At 41.9% G+C, this 22,405-nt stretch overlaps 1 protein-coding gene across 4 annotated transcripts in view; it reads right to left on the bottom strand.

Moving 5' to 3' along the window:
- The window catches only part of YES1 (YES proto-oncogene 1, Src family tyrosine kinase), a 51,986-nt gene extending 29,892 nt beyond the window's left edge, over positions 1 to 22,094 (bottom strand). Inside the window, exon 1 of one of the 4 annotated variants that reach the window (XM_036321455.1) lies at positions 21,860 to 22,094. In XM_036321455.1, coding sequence (XP_036177348.1) covers positions 21,860 to 22,091 — 232 coding nt within the window. In that variant the 5' untranslated portion in view covers positions 22,092 to 22,094. Of the gene's footprint in view, positions 1 to 20,708; positions 20,817 to 21,171; positions 21,410 to 21,859 lie in introns of those variants that run through there. The other 3 variants (XM_036321453.1, XM_036321454.1, XM_036321456.1) reach the window with 3 other exon arrangements.
- Between the last annotated feature and the right edge of the window lie 311 nt (positions 22,095 to 22,405).

The raw sequence follows: 22,405 nt of genomic DNA, 5'->3' as shown, positions 1-22,405 counted from the left end.
CCCAAGATTTTATTTATTTTATTAAGCATACTTTCCTCTACAGTCAACTCTTGACAAAACTGATTTTATACCTATCTTAAAATTTTTTATCCTCTCAGATTTTCATACTTTACCTACTTTCCTTTATCAAGACTTGACCTGCAAATTACAGTAAACAATTTACTATATTACTTTCAAGTCCTTATGTCAATTACATACTCTTGACATTGTATGGGTTCTTCTTTAGGTAGAGTTTTAAACCTTAAAAACATACCATGCAACTATTTCTATAATAATGAATATATCCCTTCTGTTTTTATAAAATCTCTTTAAGACTAAAGAGCAGAAGAAATAAGATAGACACATTTGTTAAAATATCAATTTATAAAATTGACCCAACACTCTTTGATTTTTCCCAAATTCCTGTGGTGTTTACTTTATTTCCATCATACTTTTACTCATTATCTTGAGTTTCAATGTATGTTTTAGTCAATAGATTTAAAACTTAATTTAACAGTTATATAAATCAAATACGCAATTCTAAACAAGAAACTAAATGCAGAATATTTGGGGAGAAGGAGCTTTTGGCAATAGCAACAAGCAAGGAACAATCAGGTGTGTTTTAAAAATCAAAACAAGTCACATGAGGAGGAGCATGGCTGGAGATAAAAAAAAAGGAGACATATGTAATACTCTTTGTAATACTTTAAGCAATAAAACAATTAAAAAAAGAGAAAAGATTAAAAAAAAAGTAAATTAGGGAAGCAAGGCATGAAGTAAATCAGTTTAATCTATTACAGCTTTCAGACACTAGGAACCTTTCTGATTTTTGATACCTTTTGATACAGGTATTGTATACTGTTAAATCACTAGCCTTTTCTCAGGAATTAGCAGAAGCTGTATCCTCATCTCTCATTCTTAAGCTAATATTTCTAATAACAGTAATAAGAAAAAAAAATTTTAAGTTTTGATTGGTACCCAAGAACTTAATTGTAACATATATATTATGTATGTTTAAAACCACTATCTTTTTTCCAGTTATAAAAAATTTAATTTTGAAAAAATTTTAGATGTACAGAAGTTATAAACATTTTCTTTTAAAACACTGTCCTTTTAAGCTTATTTTGCTATCTAATATCCTTTCTCAAGTAAGATGTTATATTACTACATGAAGTAAATAGTTTATTGTGGTTTTGTTAAAGTTTAATACAAAGTCTTTAAATGTTTGCTTCAAAAATGTAATTGCCAAATATGTTAAAAGATATCTTTATTTGCCGTAACCGGTTTGGCTCAGTGGATAGAGCGTCGGCCTGCGGACTGAAAGGTCCCGGGTTCGATTCCGGTCAAGGGCATGTACCTTGGTTGCGGGCACATCTCCAGTAGGGAGTGTGCAGGAGGCAGCTGATCGATGTTTCTAACTATCTCTCTCCCTTCCTCTCTGTAAAAAATCAATAAAATATATATTAAAAAAAAAAGATATCTTTATTTTAATTTACATTAAAAAAATTCTGTCCTGTCATTAATAATTTTTAAGGCTTTGGTTTTGGTATACAGTAGGTACTTGAATGTTTATTAATTTTCTTAGTTTTTGTTTCATTTAAAATCAATGCTAATATAACTCCCTGGATATCTACTATGTAAAAAGATATATGAGATACCAACTCTGCCTTTAAATAAGCCTGTTTTTCTTCTAAAAATAAAAGGCTACAGAATAACGGCAATTACACAATAGAATGGCAAAGACAAGCAATACTTTCTAGCAATTTGTTGGAAGAGAGCATGACTTTACTTTTCAATTTGATGAGAAGTCTCTCAGACCTTTTAAAATATATTACATATCTACAGATATTCTCTTCTAGAAACATAAAGATTGAAGATGAATCTTGTTTTGTCAAAATATCCACTCACTAGAAGAGGCTCTTTTAGCTGGTACAGCTATCCATTGGTTAACCACTGGAACATCTTCAAGGAACCTCAAATTTACCATGTCCAAAAGGGGTCATGTTATCTTTCCCATCAAAATCCACTCTTCCTTCTCTGTCACCCATGTCTCAATGAATGGTAAGGACAGTGTTCCCATCCACCTTGCTGCCTTAGTCTGAAACCTGAGAGTCATTCTGAACTCATACCCTCTCCCATGTCCCATATATCTAGTCAGTCACCAAGACCAGATTATACCATCCTGTAATTCCAAAATTCTTCTACTTCTCTCAACTCATCATTACTTCCCTTGACTACTAATCATTTTTGTCTGGGTTACTGAAAAGGCTTTTTTACCTAATCTCTATGACTCTAGGGGCACAATTTCTCCAGTCTTTTCTAAAGGCTGTGGTGTGAAGAGTGTTTGTGTTTTTAAAAAGAAAATCTGGCCGAAACCGGTTTGGCTCAGTGGATGGAGCGTCGGCCTGCGGACTGAAAGGTCCCGGGTTCGATTCCGGTCAAGGGCATGTACCTGGGTTGCGGGCACATCCCCAGGAGATGTGCAGGAGGCAGCTGATTGATGTTTCTCTCTCATCGATGTTTCTAACTCTCTATCTCTCTCCCTTCCTCTCTGTAGAAAATCAATAAAACATATTTAAAAAAAAAAAAAAAGAAAAGAAAATCTGATTAGAAGCCTTCAATGTCCCAGTCTCCTCTAGCTTCCAATATAAAGTCTAAACTCTTTAATATGAACCAGAAGGCCCTGCATGATTTACTTATTTTCCTCTCTTGGCTCCTCTCTTTCCATTCATCTTCTTGTATACTCTGCTCCTTGCATACTAAATTTCTTTGAGATCTTCATATGTACTACTAGTGGCCCAGTGCACAGATTTGTGCACATTGAAAGGAATCAGGCTCCCTCCTCTCTGGTTCCAGGGTGTGTCACCCACGAACGGCTGCTGTTAAGTCACCACAGCTTGGCAGCTTCTATGTTGAGCGTCTGCCCCCTGGTGGTCAGTGCATGTCATATTATGCGCCAGTTGGCTGGTCACTTCGCTATATATATAGAGAGAGAGACAGAGAGAGAGAGAGAGAGAGAGAGGGAGGGAGGGAGGGAGGGAGGGGGAGAGAGAGAGAGAGACACTAGAGGCCCGGTGGATGAAATTCTTGCGGGGGGGGGGGGGGGGGGGATTAGGGGGAAATCCCTCAGTCCAGCCTGCACCCTCTCACAGTCCAGGAGTCCTTGGGGGATGTCCAACTGACAGCTTAGCCTCTTCCCCATGGGGAGCGGACCTAAGCCGTCAGTTGGACATCCTTAGCGCTGCCGCACAGGCGGGAGAGGCTCCCACCACCACCACTGCATTCACCAGCATGAGCCCGGCTCAGAGCTTCTGGCTGGGTGGTGCTCCCCCTGTGAGAGCACACTGACCACCAGGAGGCAGCTCCTGCGTTGAGCGTCTGCCCCCGGGGGTCAGTGCACATCACAGCGACCAGTCGTTCAGCCGTTTGGTCAATTTGCATATTAGCCTTTTATTATATAGGACTAGAGGCCCGTTGCACAAAAATTTGTGCACTCGGGAGGGGGGTCCCTCAGCCTGGCCTGTGCCCTCTCACAGTCTGGGACCTCTTGGGGGATGACCACCTGCTGGCTTAGGCCTACACCCCGGGGGGATCAGGCCTAAGATGGCAGTCAGACATCCCTCTGGCAGCCTGGGAGCCCTCGGGGGATGTCCACTTGCCAGCGGGGAGCAAGCCTAAGCTGCAGTCGGACATCCTTAGTGCTGCTGAGGAGACAGGAGAGGCTCCCCCCACTACCGCTGTGCTCGCAGCCATCAGCCTAGCTTGTGGCTGAGCAGAGCTCCCCCTGTGGGAGCGCACTGATCACCAGGGGGCAGCTCCTGCATTGAGCATCTGCCCCCTGGTGGTCAGTGTGTGTCATAGTGACCAGTCATTCCCAGTGGTTCTGCTGTTAGGGTCAATTTGCATATTACACCTTTATTATATAGGATAGAGGCCTGGTGCACAGGTGGGGGCAGGCTGGTTTGCCCTGAAGGGTGTCCTGGATCAGGGTGGGGGTTCCCACTGGGGTGCCGGGCAAGCCTGGGTGAGGGGCTGATGGCTGTTTGCAGGCTGGTCAAGCCCCCCAGTGAGGACCCTCACCCCATGGGGGTTTGGCCAGCCTGTGTGAAGGGCTGATGGCCATTTTCAGGCTAGCCAGGGCACCAGGCTGGAAGCAGGTATCTGGGATTTATTTATCTTCTATAGTTGAAACTTTGTAGCCTTGAGTAGAGCTCAGGGCCAGCAGGGCATGTGGAAAGCTTGGCTTCCTCTATCGCCAGGGGCAACCCAAGTCTCCTGCTGGCTCCAGCTCGGTGGCCGCCGCCATCTTAGTTGGGTTAATTTGCATATTCACTCCTGATTGGTTTGTGGGCGTGGCTTGTGGGTGTAGTGGAGGTACGGTCTATTTCCATGTTTCTCTTTTATTAGATTAGATGTTCTTTTTAAGTTAGCCCAGAAGACATTCTGCATCATTCATTATATAAGAATAACATTAATAAATCTTCATTATCATGATTTCATATTTGCAAATTAGCCCACTTACTAAAATTTACTTGTAATACACCCACTTCCACCACCCACAAAGCAATGGTCATGGCACTTTTATGGTCATTTGCATAAAGCTATGAAAAATTTGAGTTGCTAGATCAGCCGTGGGCAAACTACGACCTGTTTGAAATGAACTAAAAAAAAAAAAAAAAAAAAGACCGTACCCTTTTATGTAATGATGTTTACTTTGAATTTATATTAGTTCACACAAATACTCCATCCATGCTTTTGTTCCGGCCCTCCGGTCCAGTTTAAGAACCCACTGTGGCCCTCGAGTCAAAAAGTTTGCCCACCCCTGTGCTAGATCCACACATCCCCAGCTCAGGTCAAACAAGGCTCTTATACTCTAAACAAGTGTCCTTACCACAATCTATCTAGTACCACTTTTTTTTCTTTTGCTTTTTTGTGCTTTTTGTTGGTGATGTCACTGTTTAAAATGGTCCCCAAGTGTTAGTGCTGAAATGCTGTCTTTAGTGTTCCTAAATCAAGAATGCTGTGGTGTGCCTTACAGAGGATATATGTTACACTAGAGGCCTGATGCACAAAAATTCATGCAAGAGTAGGCCTTCCTTCCCCCAGCTGCCGGCACTGACTTCCCTCTGGGACCTGGGCTTCCCTCCTCTGGCTGCTGGCAGGCACCCAGGCCCCAGGCTTCCATCCTCCGGCCACTAGCAGGCACCCAGGACCCGGGATGCTTCCTTCCTCCAGCTTATGGAAGGCACCCAGGACCCAGGCTGGCTTCCCTCCAGCCCCGGCTTCATCAGGGAGGATGTCCGGAATGATGTCCGGTCTAATTAGCATATTACCCTTTTATTATTATAGATAAGCTTCATTCAGACATGAGTTATAGTGCCCTTGTGAGTTCACTGTTAATGAATCAACAATATGTATTAAATCAGATGTCTTTAAATAGAAGCACAAATAAAACAAGATTATGTATTGGTCAACTGATGAAAATGTTGTGAACAGAGGCTTGCAGGAATCTGACCTTGTATTTTCTCTAGGAGTAATGGTTCAGTATTCACTAATTTAGTGTTCATAGTGATCTGCTAACATAACTATGGCAAACAATGAGAATTGATTATATATGAATACTTTTATATAAAAGATTTCTATAAGTGAAGTCAAAGTTTACTTTTTGAATATTGTGATTTACACTGTCAAATTTCCCTCTAATAATAAATTTTTAAAAAGTCTAAAATGTACTTTTTAAATGTTTCCAAAAGTATAGCATTTTGTTCTATTTTAAAATTATACCTTTAATAAATTAATAAAGCCTCTGACAATTTCTATACCATTTTTGCATTTTACGTGAATTAAAATTATTATATATTGTTTTGTCCCAAATAGAAACTATTTAATTTGCTAACCATATATTTAGTTACCAATTACTAAAACAAAAATCAAGTGAGCAATTAGAGAACAAGTAGTTATGACATTCATGTTTCATATACCTAATATTATGCACATTCACTACATTTCAAAACTTTTAATGAATAAATGAGTAAAAGAACTAAAACTCTGTTGGTCAATGGTTGGAGCATCACCCCTCGCACCAAAGGGTCAAGAGTTTGATTCTCGGTCAAGGGCACACACTTAGGTAGCAGGTTTGATTCCTGGCCCTGGTTGGTGCATGTGTGGGGAGGCAAATGATCAATGTGTCTCTCTCACACCTGTTTATCTCTTTCTCTCTCTCTCAATCCCTCCCAGTGGGAGAAAGATAAATATCACATGACCTCACTCATTTGTGGAATATAATGAACAACATAAACTGATGAACAAAAATAGATCCAGAGACATAGAAGCATCTAACAGTCCGTCAAACATCAGAAGGAAGGCAGGGGAGGGTGTATGTGTGTGTGGAGGGGGATGGGGGGGAGAGTAAGAGATCAACCAAAGGACTTGTATCTATGCATATGAGCATTACCAATGGACACAGACAATAGGGGGTTGGGGGGCATGTGCCGGGGGGCGGGGAGAGGTCAATGGTGGGGGGGGGAGAAGATATATGTAAAACTTTCAATAATAAAGAATTTTAAAACAAAGGAGAAATATCCTCAGGTGAGGATTAAAAGTAACTAAATACAAGGTAATACACCAAGAATTAATCTGAATAAGCATGTAGGGTAAAATAACTAACTTAATTATAATCTAGTAAAATACATTTCTTCTAATTAGATGACAATAACTACAAAAATAGCGAGCATTGAACAGTTAAATGGGATAGCCACTGTTTAGCACTTAAAATGGATAATTTCAACCTGGCTGGTTTGGCTCAGTGGATAGAGCATCAGCCTGTGGACTGAAGCGTCCCAGGTTCGATTCTGGTCAAGGGCACATGCCTGGGTTGTGGGCTTGATCCCCAGTGTGGGGCATGCAGGAGGCAGCCGATCAGTGATTCTCTCTCATTGATGTTTCTATCTCTCTCCCTCTCCCTTCCTCTCTGAAATCAATAAAAATATTTTTTAATGGATAATTTCATTAAATTCTCAAAATACTCTGAAAAGCAATTATTTTTCCCTCATCTACAGAAGCAAGACCTGATACACAGAGGGTTAACTTGTCCAAGGTGAGGCAGTTAAAACTTCAGAGCTCCAGTGGGTTTACCACTGTGTCAAACTGAACATCTTTAAACCTTCAAGTTATAGAAATATGTCTCTACAATAGCCTGAGATATTTATTAAAAAATGAAAATACCTGGCTTTCAGTCCAAGTACACTGAATTAGAATTTCTGGAGGTAGAACTTAAGAGGGTATATTTTAACAGACATCCCAGGTGATGAGCAGCCACAATGAAGTCCTATGCTCAATGCACACCTATTAACTACACCAGAAAACATCTTGCCTTCTCCATCTTTTCTTTGTCTTTATTCACATTATCAGCTACTCTGGAATGCCCATTTTATTTATTCTTCAAAACCCACCCCTACCAAGCTTTTCCTAAATGTGCATTTCTCTCTTCTCTTGATCTGCCACTGAACTTTAAACCTCCAATACAGTATTTCTTCAGGTTATCTAAGGAAGCAGTATACTTAACTGATAAGCAGAATAGGACAGAGTTTCCTTTTTATCTTCTAAAAAGCTTAATTAACATGGTGCCTTGACTTAAGTAGATACAATTTTTTAAAGGTTGAATTCAAGAATTGAATTATGAATCCTTTTATCCATCAATATTTAGGATTTGACCCAAAAGATAAATATTAGTCAAATTAACATATGAATCTGGCTTCTTTAATACAATATATAGATGACGTATTGCAGAATTGTACCCTTGAAAACTATATATTTTTATTAACCAATATCACCCCAATAAATTCAGTAGAAAACACTCTCTCTCTCTCTCTCTCTCTCTCTCTCTCTCCCCCCCCCCCCCCATGTTATAACCCTTCCAACCATCTGGAAGGAAGGTTGACACCTCAATACTTGGAAGGAAAAAAGGGAAAAGATCAGAAAAAATATGACTACTTTATACATGTTAATACTGACAATGGTTATCAGAATTGGTGGTATTGTGGGTGATTCTATTTTCTTCTACAAAACTTTCCTATGTATTCCAAGTTTCCTAAAATGAATATGTAGTTCTTCCAAAATCAGGAAAATAATCTCAATAAATATCTTCATTTAAAAAAAGACTAAGTAGACCTGGCTGGTATGGCTCAGTTGGTTGGAGTAGTCCCGTACACCAGAAGGTCGGGGGTACAATTCCCGGTCAGGGCACATACCCAGGTTATGGGTCAATCTGGTCGGGGCACATGTGGGAGGCAACCAACTGATGTTTGTTTCTCACATCAATGTTTCTCTCTCCCTCCCTTCTGCTCTCTAAAATCAATTTTTTAAAATTTAAAAAAGAGTAGGTAAAATAAATTTTATCCATAGTAAATTAACATCAGATTAATTTCCTAGTTATCTATAACTTCTTAAGCTGTAAATACTTGATAATGCTTGATTTCAACATCTGCTCTAGCCTTAAAATGTCCATATAAGGTGAGTAACAAGAAAACAGCAGCTATATAATGAAGGCAAAATGCATGTTAACCATTTCTGACATCATCTTATCAATTCTGAAATCATCTTATCAATTTAGAGTGGCAACAATTGATGCTATTAGTTTTATGCATTATTTATTACTTATTAACTGCTATATTTCCATATAGAAATAGGTGGGAAAGTTATAGACCAGGGGTAGAGGAACCTTTTATCTGCCAAGGGTCACATGAATATTTATAACATCATTCTCAGGTCATACAAAATTATCAACTTAAAAATTAGCCTGCTGCCCTAGTTTGACTCCGTGGATAGAGCGTTGGCCCATCAACTGAAGGGCTCTGGGTTTGATTGCAGTCAAGGGCACATAATTTGGTTGCAGGCTCAATCCCGGCCCTGTTCAGGTATGTGGAAGGCAACCAATCAATGCGTCTCTCATATCAAGGTTTCTCTCTCTCTGTCTCTCCCCCTCCCTTCCACTCTCTAAAAACCAATGGAAAAAGATCCTTGGGTGAAGATTAACAATAAATAAAAATGAAAATAAAAAATAGCCTGCTATATTTGATCAAACATTTAATTAACTCACCCCTAATGCCTTGTGGCAGGGCCAAACCAAATGATTTCATGGGCCTTATACAATGCAAGGGTCAGATGTTTCCCACCTATCATAGGCACTCAAATAAATAAAAATCTATGAAAAAATAGGTTTTGGTACATATCAAATTTTCGTATAGTTGCATTCCCAGGACTATATCTATATCATAAAATCAAGTATGTTCTACATGATCTATGTTCTGAAGGATTTTTCATTCCATTTATAATGTGAATCCCCTTAAAATATGAATTTGCCTATTTTGGAATAAAAATTAAAGTGACAATAGTGTGAATTTTTAGTGAATTCCTCTCTTTCATGCCCATGGTAGGCAAATACTGCCAACAGACTGTTGCACCCGCCTATATTTTAAAATATTTTAAAAGTGCCTACTATGTGTTATTCTAGATACTTGGAATAACTTTCATAACCAAAACAAAGATCCCTGTCCTCAAGGAACTTACATTCAAGCAGTAGATGTGGTCCCATCATTTAGACTTGGCACCACAGTTTTAAAGGTATTTGCCAACCCTTTTGCAGACTCAATAAACACAGTCAATGGCAGAACTGTTAGAGTGATGTGTGAAGGAGTTGTACTGTAGATATTCTATGTGGGATAATAATGCTACAAAATAAGCTAGTATGCCCACTAGAAAACAATGCTCCAGCTTATTAGAGAAGACAAAGGGTACATTCTTAGATATAACTGAAAAAAAAAATAAAAGGAAGCCAAAAAAAAAGCTTCTAAGATGGTGAAGGAAATCACTGTCAATAGACTGTGACACAGTGACAATAACAGCAAACAAAATTTCCATTTGGAGCTTTAGATGAGGCTCTTCATCCAGAGAGTACAAATTTCATGTAACAATAAGATTTATAGGAACACGCCATTATGGAAGAATCCTACTGTTTCCTCCAGAAGGCTGGTGAGTCTGTACCAAGGTGTAAGAAATTCCATCCTACTGACAGGGCAAATTAGAAAGTGTGCTCTCTTCCTGCCTCATGGGTCTGAAATGTGATGGAGGACCATTAGCCAATGCAGACCTTCCATTTATTTTTACTAACTCATCTAGGAATAAGTGATGTAATTAGTAGAAATGAAAACAATATTGTACAAAAGTTTGAGCCAGTCTTTGAGCCAGAAAACTCAGATTTGAGCATGGGGGTTGGGGAGCTGACTATATACAAACAGACTGTATACGTATACATCTTACAAACCCAAACTTACGAAAGGACAGCATTTGCTACAGTTTAGTGTAATAATCCATCTTTTGCATGCTCATTTGTTTATTTGTTTTTGATGAATTAAATGCGGACCAAAAAAAAGAAAACTGATTGATAAAACATCTGAACACTGTCTCTGTCAATCTATAACTTATTTTATAAAAAGATAAATAATGCTTTGGAATTAGTATATCAATTTTCCATTATAGACCCAAACCTACAAAAGGAAAGCATTTGCTATAGTTAGTATAATAATCCATCCTTTTCAGTTCATATAATACCTGACTTTGACACCTATTAAGAAATACGCATCAGAAAGCTACTTCCACTAAAAGAAGTGTAAGTGGTTGACAATTCTCAGCTCCAATACAAATGTACAGTTTAAGGGAGAAGGAAAAAGATAAGAAATGCCCCTTTCCATCATTGCTCCTTATTCCTAAGGAAGTTGTCTTATAGGGAACAGGCTTATTATCAATTAGCCTTAGATTCAAATTCAGTTCTACCCAATTATTTAGTTATATGACAATGGCAAATTACATATACTTTCTGGTCCTGTCTCTTCATGTATAATTAAATACCTACCTCATCCACAATTTTTCTGTGTATTTTGGAAAGGCATTTCAAAGATTTAAGTTAACTTGATAATGCACATGAATGCATACCATAACACCTGTCACAGAATAGGCTTTTTTCCTTAACCAATGCCTAAGAGAAGTGACTTGGGTAAAAAATAGAAAGGACACAAAAGGGAAAATTACAAACTCCACATTAAGTCCTTCCCTCTTTTTCCCAAGCCCTTCTCTACTTTGCTCATTTTTGTTTCTCATTCCTAATCTTTTGAAGCTTTCCCATTCTTCACACTGTCCTATAGGGTTAGAGTAGGAAGCAGGTAGGATAAACTAGGGAAGCTCAGTACTTCAGCTTAACAGTAAGGCCTCATTGGGAGAGTCCTAGTATCCCAAAGTGGAACTCATAACAGTGATTTCTAGAGTAAGGAGCTAGGAAGGTGAGAAGGTGCTGGGAGCCGGTCCATGCTTGCTGTTTCAAGGGACCTGGCATATATGGCATACTGTTCTTAATATGTTTGCTCACCTTCTTGGCACTATGTGTTTTAACCAAGGTCACCTCTCTGAGAAAGGTTGTTTCCCCAGGTAGGGATTTTCCCCTAAAGTTAGGGACGGAATAAAACCCCTTAACTAAGTGCCAGGCGGGTAATTAATCACTTTAACTACGAACAATCATGCTTAAGCTACATAATCTTTACTCCCTGGAATGGAGATAAGAAACGCCCTAACCTTTGGAATAGAGATTGATAGGATTGGAATCAACTGGTATAAATACAGATGTAACAAGACAACAGGACACAGAACCTGACACAGAACCTACACAGAACCTAGAGACAGAAGAACTTCGCTCGAGAGAACATGGCAAAAGATCCTGGACAGGACCTGGCTACCGAACTTGGTTGGAGAACCTAGCCAGAACCTGGCTGAAGAACCTGGCTACAGAATCTGGTGACCGAACCTGGCTGGGGAACCTGGGGAACCTGGCTGGAGAACCTAGCAAGAGAACATGGACACAGAACCTGGCTGGAGATCCAGACCAGAACTTGGCTGGAGATCCTGGCTAGAGATCCTGGCTAGGTTGCTGATCAACTGAACGTTGTCTCCGTGTCATTCCTTCTTCGCCGACTCCGTCCACACCTTTGGGGACCCCTGGACCTGCTGGGGTTGGACCCCAGTATATGGCGCCCGAACAGGGACCCCTTAGGTAAGCCCCCCTGCACTCGGGACGGATAGGACTCCACCGTAGGAAGAGGGTGGATAGTCTTCGCCGGCTCCACCCACACCTTTGGGAACCCCTGGAACAGGATTCCCCTAGGTAAGCCCCCCCTCCCCATTGAGAACCCCACACTCGGGACGGATAGGACTCCACCAGGGTACTGCAGACCCCCCTATAGAGGATAAGTAGGGTAAGAAGGTGTATAGTACAGAACTTAGATTGAGAAGATGTGCCATACTGAGTTCAAAGAAAGAAGACTCTGTATTGATTCTTAGATTGAGAAGATGCCATACTGAGTCCAAAGAAAGAAGACTCTGTATTGATCTTTAGATTAAGAAGATGTGCCATACTGAGTCTAAAGAAATAAGACTCTGTATTGATCTTTTAACACATATGCTTGCTAGCAGAGGAATTAAGATTACTCCCAGTCAGACAGAACGTTTTATACAAGAAGTATGTCCATGCTTTTCTGAGGAAGGAAAGGTAAATGTAAAGGCATGGGAGGAGGTAGGCCCAAGGAGCCTTATCCTTAACCCCACTGCAGCCTTTCCACCCCGGGAAAGTGCAGGATTGGCAAGCTCTCCCTGGGGTGATAGATCAGGACTCAGGTAATAGCGGAAAGCGCCAATCCTACTCTTAAAATGGATACAAGAGAACATTTGGGGTTTTTCTTTTAATGCCTGCTTTTAAAATATAAAAAAGGGGGAATTTGCCAGGAGCCGGTCCATCCTTGCTGTTTCATGGGACCTGGCATATATGGCATACTGTTCTTAATATGTTTGCTCACCTTCTTGGCACTATGTGTTTTAACCAAGGTCACCTCTCTGAGAAAGGTTGTTTCCCCAGGTAGGGATTTTCCCCTGAAGTTAGGGACGGAATAAAACCCCTTAACTAAGTGCCAGGCGGGTAATTAATCACTTTAACTACGAACAATCATGCTTAAGCTACATAATCTTTCCTCCCTGGAATGGAGATAAGAAATGCCCTAACCTTTGGAATAGAGATGGATAGGATTGGAATCAACTGGTATAAATACAGATGTAACAAGACAGAACTTAGAAGACAGAACCTACACAGAACCTAGAGACAGAACCTAGCAAGAGAATACGGCAAAAGACCATGGACAGAAATTGGCTACAGAACCTGGATAGAACCTGGCAAGAGAACCTGACTATAACCTGGTGACTGAACCTGGCTGGAGAACCTAGCGAGGGAACATGGCTACAGAACCTGGCTGGAGAACCTAGCAAGAGAACATGGACACAGAACCTGGCTGGAGATCCTAACCAGAACTTCGCCGGAGATCCTGACCAGAACTTCACTGGAGATCCAGACCAGAACTTGGCTGGAGATCCTGGCTAGAGATCCTGGCTAGGCTGCTGATCAACTGAACGCTGTCTCCGTGTCATTCCTTCTTCGCCGACTCTGTCCACACCTTTGGGGACCCCTGGACCTGCTGGGGTTGGACCCAGCAAGAAGGTATGGTGATTGGATAGGCTATGGATTCACCCACTGTATAGTCATAGCATCTATTTAGTAGGTCAAATATTTCATCTGTTCAAGAACTCAGCAGGTTAAAAAAAAAAATGAAACCTGAAAATCAGTTCGAACACATTTACCACTGAAACTGTTATACCTGTTAGTTTTTTTTAATGTTTTTATTGATTTGAGAGAGAGAGAAACATCAATGATGAGAGAGAACCATTGATCAGCTGCCTCCTGCACGCCCCCTACTGGGTATTGAGCCCACAAGCCCAGCATATGCCCTGACCAGGAATTGAACTGTGATCTGGTTCATGGGTCGACAACGCTCAACCACTGAGCCAGACCATTAGGTTTTTATAGGTAAACTTTAATGAGCTGCCTGGAAATCTAACCTAAAAGGCTAACCTTACAGAAAAGACTTTTTCTAAGAAAAGATTTTGATTTTCAAGTAAATGCCTGACAAACTGGGAACACAGTCTGTTTGTTTTTACAAAATTATTTTGCAAACTTTAAAAAAAGCTAACCATTTTGAAGTGCCCCATGCCTATTTTGTTCTAAATATTAACTACACGTTAAAGAAAAATATCCAGAACACTTTCTTTTGTCAATTAAAGAAAATTAAATGTGGCTATTTTCCTGATAAATTGTGGCAAAGCTGCCATCCAAATAATCATGATTACTGTTAAGTGACATCACAACTACCTGTGTTAATGAGTAATTAAGTCCTTACTTTTCTAATATTACTGCAAAATTAATTGGAAATGGTTTTTAAAAGCCTTTCTTTCCAATGTGTCTTCTTATAGTAAAACTTCTAAATGGGGCCGAAACCGGTTTGGCTCAGTGGATAGAGCGTCGGCCTGCGGACTGAAGGGTCCCAGGTTTGGTTCCGGTCAAGGGCATGTACCTGGGTTGAGGGCACATCCCCAGTGGGGGGTGTGCAGGAGGCAGCTGATCGATGTTTCTCTCTCATCGATGTTTCTAACTCTCTATCTCTCTCCCTTCCTCTCTGTAAAAAATCAATAAAATATATTTTAAAAAACAAACAAACAAACAAAAACTTCTAAATGGGTGTTGTGGAGCTTGTGTATGTGAGCCACAAATACCTGCAGTGAACTATAAAATCTAGAAAAACAACAAATAAAGTCTTTCTGCCCCTGGCCAGGTAGCTCGGTTGGCGTGTCATCCCAATACACCAAGGTTGCAGGTTCACTCCCTAGTCAGGGCATATAGAAGAAACAACCAACGAATGCATAAATAGGGGATCAACAAATTCATGTTTCACTCCCTTCATCTCTTCTCTCTAAAAAATCAATTTTAAAAAATCAAATCTTTCTGCCTAGAGAATTAAATCAGTTTACTTGAGGCTACACGTATATAGTGCAAAGGGATTTATTAAGATTTCAGAGGTATCGCCAACTAATATGGAAAACGAGAGAAGTATTGCAAGGGACTGTCATACTAAAAAGATCTCCAATCTACAAAATTTATAACAGCCTCATAACCATAGCCAGTTCTGTCCAACTGTGAATTTTAAAAGGCAACAGTCATCTACAATCATTTTCATAACATCAAAACTAGCATAGTGTTTGTCACACCACATGTTTAATAAATGTCCATTTAATGAATGATGTAATACTACATTTGCCTGAGAAAGTCCAATGCCAATTCTACATGTCAGGTTTTCACTATAATCTTTACTTACCTGTTATCTAATTTTATTTTAAATTCTAGATTCTAAAACATTTCCTTAAAATTTTTATCAATACAAAAACTTCCACTGTAGCAGAACCACACAAATCATAAGGTTGAAAAGATACTAGAAACCATCTGACCTAACTACCTCCTGTTTCAAATGGTAAAACTGAAACCTATGGAATATACTGAAGGCCACACAGCTCTTCATTGACAGAAGTGGAATTAAAATACAGATGGTCTTCTACCTTTTAGTCTTTTTCTTATTACACTACAGTTGCCTTCTCTGCTCCTTTTCAAATGCCTACTACTTTTAAAGTATCCTTATCCATAAAGTGCAAACTGCATCAGAATAAAATTTAAAAATCTATAAATTTCCCATGGAACAATTATAAGTATTAACTTATGCAGCAAAAGTCACCAACTAGTCCTGGCCAGGTAGCTTGGTTGGTTAGAGCATTGTCCCAATCCCTGGTCAGAATAATACCCTGCCATAGACACACACATACAAGAATCAACCAATGCATGCATAAATAAGTGGAATAACAAATCAATGATTCCCTCTCTCTCCCTTCCTCTCTGAAATCAATAAAAATATATTTAATAAATACATAAATCTTATTAAAATGACCCTTAAATTCACATTTGCAAGTGTTTAAACAGTTCTATAAAATCTTTCTAGAACAAAACTTTGAGGGTAAAAAAACATATTATCAAAAGAATTTGCTGCCGAAGCCGGTTTGGCTCAGTGGATGGAGCATCGGCCTGCGGACTGAGGGGTCCCGGGTTCGATTCCGGTCAGGGGCATGTACCTGGGTTGCGGGCACATCCCCGGTGGGAGATGTGCAGGAGGCAGCTGATCGATGTTTCTCTCTCATCGATGTTTCTAACTTTCTATCTCTCTCCCTTCCTCTCTGTGAAAAATCAATAAAATATATTAAAAAAAAAAAAAAGAATTTGTTTTAACATTAGCTTATAAAAAAGCACAAACCTAGTTTTAGAAAATTTTAGTAGAGGTGTTGTGTGTGGAAGAAGTCATATAGCAGAATCAGATCCCTGTATACAATTAAAAAATTAAGTATTTATTCTACTAGGAACTCTTCTCAAAGACTCATATAAAAGAATTGCCCTGACTGGTTTGGCTCAGTGGATAGAGCGTCCGCCTGCAGACTGAAGGGTCCCAGGTTCGGTTCCGGTCAAAGGCATGTACCTTGGTTGTGGGCACATCCCTAGTGGGGGGTGTGCAGGAGGCAGCTGATCGATGTTTCTCTCTCATCAATGTTTCTAACTCTCAATTCCTCTTCCTTCCTCTCTGTAAAAAATCAATAAAATATATTAAAAAAAAAAAAGAATTCCTTGCTACAATTAGCTCTAGATAAAATATATCAGTCATAGAAAGAAAAAAAATGATAATGCAAGGAGAAATGCGCTTTTACATCGGAGTTTTGTAGGAGCACAAAGAAGGGGGTCAATACACCAATGTCTTGGTAAGTATGTGCCATAATGACAATGCATACCTGTTAATGTTCAACTGTGTATTCTTCTATACCTCTTCCTTCCTTTTGGTTATACAAGTTTGAGTGCTGTTTTCTCCCAATACTCTCTATCCCCCATCCAAAATTAGCCAAAACCCTGAACCACCAAGTTTCAAAGCCAGGATTAATATAAGGAATTGTCGTTGCAGATTTTCCAACAGTAGTGGTAAAAGAGAAGACAAGATACTACGGCTCTTTCTTGGCATGTTTATAAACTTAGCAACATTTCAGAAGCAGCAAACGTTGCCTATGGCACATTCTAGTCAGTGGCTTGCCATATTTAGATGATATTTTACCTGCATTTATTGATGTCCATCTTCTCATATCCCATAAGTAAAAGAAGAATAACAGGAAATAGAATCTAGGGTTCCCACTTGCAAAATTCAGACTGCAGGGGATATGCAGGTCTAGATCTCTTTAAGGTTTTCTACTTCCGGGGTGGGGGTAGGGGGGAGAATGGGAATCTAAAGAACCTGCTTTATAAACTCTCCTGCCACCCCCAAACAACAGTAACAGTTGCAGCATTTCTGAGAGACACAGCTTAAAGCAGCATGGAGTAAGTACATGATATATGCCTCATATATACAGTCAAATAAGGGAAACTGAAGGGCGATGCTATCCCAGGCATAGAGGCTTAAACTCAGTCCTACCGTACCTCACTGGTACATCATCCTGTACTCTGAAATTACTCTCTTTCCTGGAGTGAGCTTCAAGATCTTAAAAGTAACACCAGGTAAACCCAATCCAGACCAGGATATGTTGCCATCAAGTCGGCTAGTTCCAAAACAGTAGTGCTACTGCAACCAATGATTCCTTGGAATACAGACATGTTAAAATCACCTTGGCAGCAGCATTGGCTCTTCTCTCTCCCTCTGCTGTTACTATACCTCCTTTTGCTAAATCTGCCTCTGAGCTTAGACAGGAGCTGGATGGTTCATAATCACCCAGCAGCTGCAGCTGAGCAATACTCAGGCTAATTGTGGCGCTGAAGCAGCTGAGAGGAAGAAAAGCCGTAATACATGCCCCACCATAGACACACACAAACTGCCGTACACACTACCAATAAGATAACAAAATACTTTAATAGGAACAGATTATTTCCTGTGAAGAAAGGCAGTCATACCTTGCTAGAGGAACTTGTATTTGTATTATAGATCTATTTAAATGTGAACTGAAGATGACCTAAGCCACGTAGGGTTAACAATGGAAGATCTTAACTAAAACTTCCTTTAAATATTCATGTAACAAAGCCAGCACCACAAACATCACCTTCATAACATGACTGAAAGTTCCTGTGATAGAAGAATTTGGCACAGATGTGATCCCTTCCTTCACTCTACATTACAAAATGCCAACAACTAAAAACTATCAACAACTAAAACAGCAAGCCTTACATAAAACAAGAAAAGTAGCATAATGCAATGATTCTCAGCATTTTTGAAACTCCAATGCCATATTGTATTTTGCTTTCTTTTGAAACAAAACATACTCCTTTAGGTGTTATAAGACACATCTTCATTTAACTTAAGTCAAAACATATTTTATGCTCAGAATTTCATGACATCCTTAAGAGTATCAAAACTAAGAATATCAAAACTGATCTGAAGTATTACTATTCCAGAAAACTGAATATGGATGAAAGTCAAGACTTTACCTTGATGCCATAGTTAATTCTGAGTTTTAACTGTTATGTTACATAATTTTTTGTAAAATAAAGTGTATTTAATACTTAATGACCCAACAGTATCCATTAGTTTAATAAACATATTTGATACCTACTAATTGTCACATATAAAAGCTGAAGAGGATTTAAAGTTTTTACTAACCTGGTGTCTTCTCTCAAAATATTAACATGTTTTTTATATGTCAAACAAGTTGCATGCACTAGCTGGATATAATAATTATTATTTAATAAGTCTAAACCTGTTTGCAAAGGACAATTTAACAGTATTCTAAAGTCAGTTACCAAATGTTAAGTCATTTATTTAAATACCATATATAAAATAGATTACACACAGGCTTCTTTAAAAAAGAAAAAAAGTTTTATGTAAACTACAACACAGATACAGAATAGCACACAGAACAAATGTATGGCTTAATGATTTATACTAAGGTCAACACCCTTGCAAACACCACCAGGTTAAAAGAACTTTGCCACCACTTAAGAAGCTGGGTCTCCAATCACAACTTCCTCCCTCCTCCCATACCTTTACTTCTGTAGAAATCACTTCCTTGCAGGTTTTAAAAAATACATATAGATTTATCACCCAAGTTTGTATTCGTAGGCAAAGTTCAGTATTGCTCTTTTAAATTTTTTATAGTAGTATAGTAGTATAATTAAGCTTCTTTTTAGCATAATGCTAGTAGAAACTAATGACGTCTACACTGAACATGAGATTGAGTTACATTTATAAAGAAAAGTTATTCACATTAATAAAATACTATCTAAAAAGACACAGCGTTAAACTTTGTATAAACAAGTCTTGTACCATGTGCTAGTAACGTTTCTCTTATACTGGGTCATTGCTAGTCATTTAGAATATTTATTCTTCTAACACTACATACCACAGAGGAAATTTATTTGCATAGACACTGACTTTTGTTTGTTTGTTCTTTTGTTTTTGGTGATGAAACCAGGGAACAAACCAGGGATGCACAGACATTGATTTTGTAGCTTGAGAATTTCCGGAATTTAAAAAAAAACAACACACAAAAAAACTGAAACCATGTATTAACATTATACTTCAGTCATAAGACAAATTCCACCTATCCCAGGAAGATAGGTCAAAGCTGTAATTTCACTTTCGGTTGAACAGAAAGGATTCAATTTTGTGGTTTATGAAGTCAGCAAGAACATACTGCAAAATTAAAGCTAATATAACATTATGGTGGCTATAGCAGACTACACACTTTAAGAGCCCTTTCACCTTTATTATTCTGAAAACATAGATACGAACTGTCTTGTATTCAGATTCAGATAAAAGGCAATTGGTTTGTTTTGTCTGTCTGTTTGTTTCAAATTTAGGAGCCTAGGAATTGTCAACCAGCATTCAAAAATCTCCACTGAGGTTTAGCTAATGTCCAAAAGTTCTTTCTTACGGAACAATATATGAAAACCACCTATGATGTACACAACACCCTTGGCTTCTAATCTCAGGCGCTCCTTCATTACCTGTCCATTCAAAATGCTTCCTGTCCTCTGTGTGCCAAGTACTGCAGCCAGTTCAGACGTTCAATTTACCATGCTCGCCTTAAGGGCACAGCCAAGCGTACACACTTCGTGATATTTTCCTCCGTGTGTAATTTAGCATTAGAAACTTAACTAGATGGTTTAAATACCCTTAGGATTATCAAGACACCGTTAGTACTGCAATCCTCCAGTTACACACATGCTATAATCACATATATGCACAGGCGAAAGCACCTATGGGAACACACACAGCGGTGGGACATACACACATCATAAACCGCATGAACATAAAGCTGTGATCCCACTAGACGAGAGGCTTTTCATTTCTTTAATGTATAAACGGCTAGTGTATTATTCCAAGCCTGTTTCGATTAATCACGCAGAAAATAACTCAACCAAATCCAAACGCTGCTGTCTCTCACTCGCTACACAACAAAATTAAAGCAGTCCCTACGTCGGGCTCGATTCTTCAAACGGCGCTGCCCTGCCCCAAGACAGCCAACGCTGGAAGCAATTATCAGGAAGGAAAACACACTTTAGAACAAAATTCTCTGCACCCTGTGGACAGAGACGGAGCGGCACAGGACCGTACAAGTGGACGCTTTGAATGGCATATTTCCCAGCCCCCAACACATAACAAAGGAAAACTTTAACATGTTGTGGTTTTCAATCAAACCCAGGGGAGCGCGAGGCTCACCCACCCGCCCCCCCTACGCACCCTCGTCGGCTCGGCTCGGCTCGGCTCTCCCGGCGCAGCTGCCGCCGGCGCAGGTCCGCACTCAGACCCCGACCCCCGGGCCGCCTCCCCCGCCGCTCGCTCCGGGGTTCGAGCCCAGAGACACCGCGCCTCACCTCGCCGGGCGGCCCGCACCACCGTCAGGACGCGGGGGGTCGGGGGTCCCCGCGTTCCCAGCACCTTAAGTCGGACTCGGGTGGGAACGGGACAGACGGGACGGGGCGGAGACCGAGGCTGGGGGCGAGCAGGTAGCGCCGGGAAGGAGACACGCCCGCCGGGCAGGCCGGGTCGGGGGAGGGGAGAAGTTTCTCCTCAACTTCCCGACTCGGAGCCGGCGGGGGCGGGGAGCGGCGGCGCCTCCGGGCGCGGGCGGGCGGGCGCCGGGGCCTACACTGCCCGGCCGGGGTCGGCCGCCTCCGCCCGCGGGGCCTCGTCCGGTCCTTACCTGCCCTCCGGTCGTGCTCGCATGGGTCGCGGCTCCTGGGGCTCCGGGGGTGGGGAGGCGGCGGCGGGCGGAGGCGAGGCCCACGGGGCCCTCTCCCTCCTTCCACCTCCTGGTCCCGGCGCCCGGCGGCAGCGACGGCAGCGCGGTCGACCCCAGACTTGTTACTCCGGGAGGAGGGAATTCCCGGGCTCCCGCCCCTCGCCCTCCCGCTCCATCGCCGCTCCGCGCGGCGCCCGCCCCGCTCCTGGCGCCGCCCCTCGGCGGGGGCGGGGCGGGGGCTGCAGCCACCTGCGCGCGGCCGCCCGGACCGGAACTCGCGCCGCGCCCCCCGGGCTCCCGCGGCTCCGACCTTCCGGCGCCGACGCGGAGCCCGGCAAGCCGCCAACCTGCCTCGCCGCGGGCCTCCCGGGTGGCGAGTCGGAGTCACGGATCCCGACCCAACATGGCGGCGGGGTCCGAGGCGGATTCCCGCGGCGGCGCGGGGGGCGTGAAGGGGCGGCTCGGTGCCCGCGGAGAGCCGGCCGCCCCGGAGATGGAGCCGGGGCGAGGAGCCCGTCCCCCCCGCCGCTCTCCTGGCCCTCGCCCGGGCGTCTGAGGTGCCGAGGGCTCCGGGGCTTTGTTTTGGGGGGCGGGCCGGGCCGAGGGTTTGGGGGGACGGTGAGCTCTCGGCGCCAGGCCCCGCACTCACTGGTCGGTGCTGGAGTCCCGCTCCGCAGGGCGCCGGGCGCGGCGGGTGCTCCGAACGCCTCCTCTCCGGCGGCGCCGTCCAGCCACACGCGCCGGGCCTCCCGCGCCGTCCCAGCCCCGAGCTTCCTGTTGCCTGTGTTCGAACCGCGGCGGAGTTTTGTTGGCGACTCTCCCAGCGATGAGCTCTGTGGCTTCGCTTGGGGCAGCTTATGTGTGCGGGATCCTGGCGACATCCCCGGGAGGGGCCGGGGCGGGTCTGACCCTGCCGGACAGCGGGGGAAACTGAGGCTGCCGCCCTGGAGTCCCGCGCATCGGCATCCAAGAACTTTTTTTTTTTTTTTTTTTTTGCCTCGTATCCAGTCGCTGGGGAAGGGAGAGGATCCAAAAGGAAATGGGATAAAGAGGAGGGTTGGTCAAGATCGGAATGGGCTGAAGATCCAGGCTTTTCTGATGAAATCACTTCTGCCCCGTCACACCCGGAGATTAGTTCCTCTTTGTATTTCTTTGCGGTGGCTATCGAAACTGTTAATGTGGGATTGTTGGTTTC

Source organism: Myotis myotis, unplaced genomic scaffold (assembly GCF_014108235.1).
Source record: "Myotis myotis isolate mMyoMyo1 unplaced genomic scaffold, mMyoMyo1.p scaffold_m19_p_9, whole genome shotgun sequence".
Taxonomy (NCBI): domain Eukaryota; kingdom Metazoa; phylum Chordata; class Mammalia; order Chiroptera; family Vespertilionidae; genus Myotis; species Myotis myotis.
This window is presented reverse-complemented; position numbering and strand designations above follow the sequence as displayed.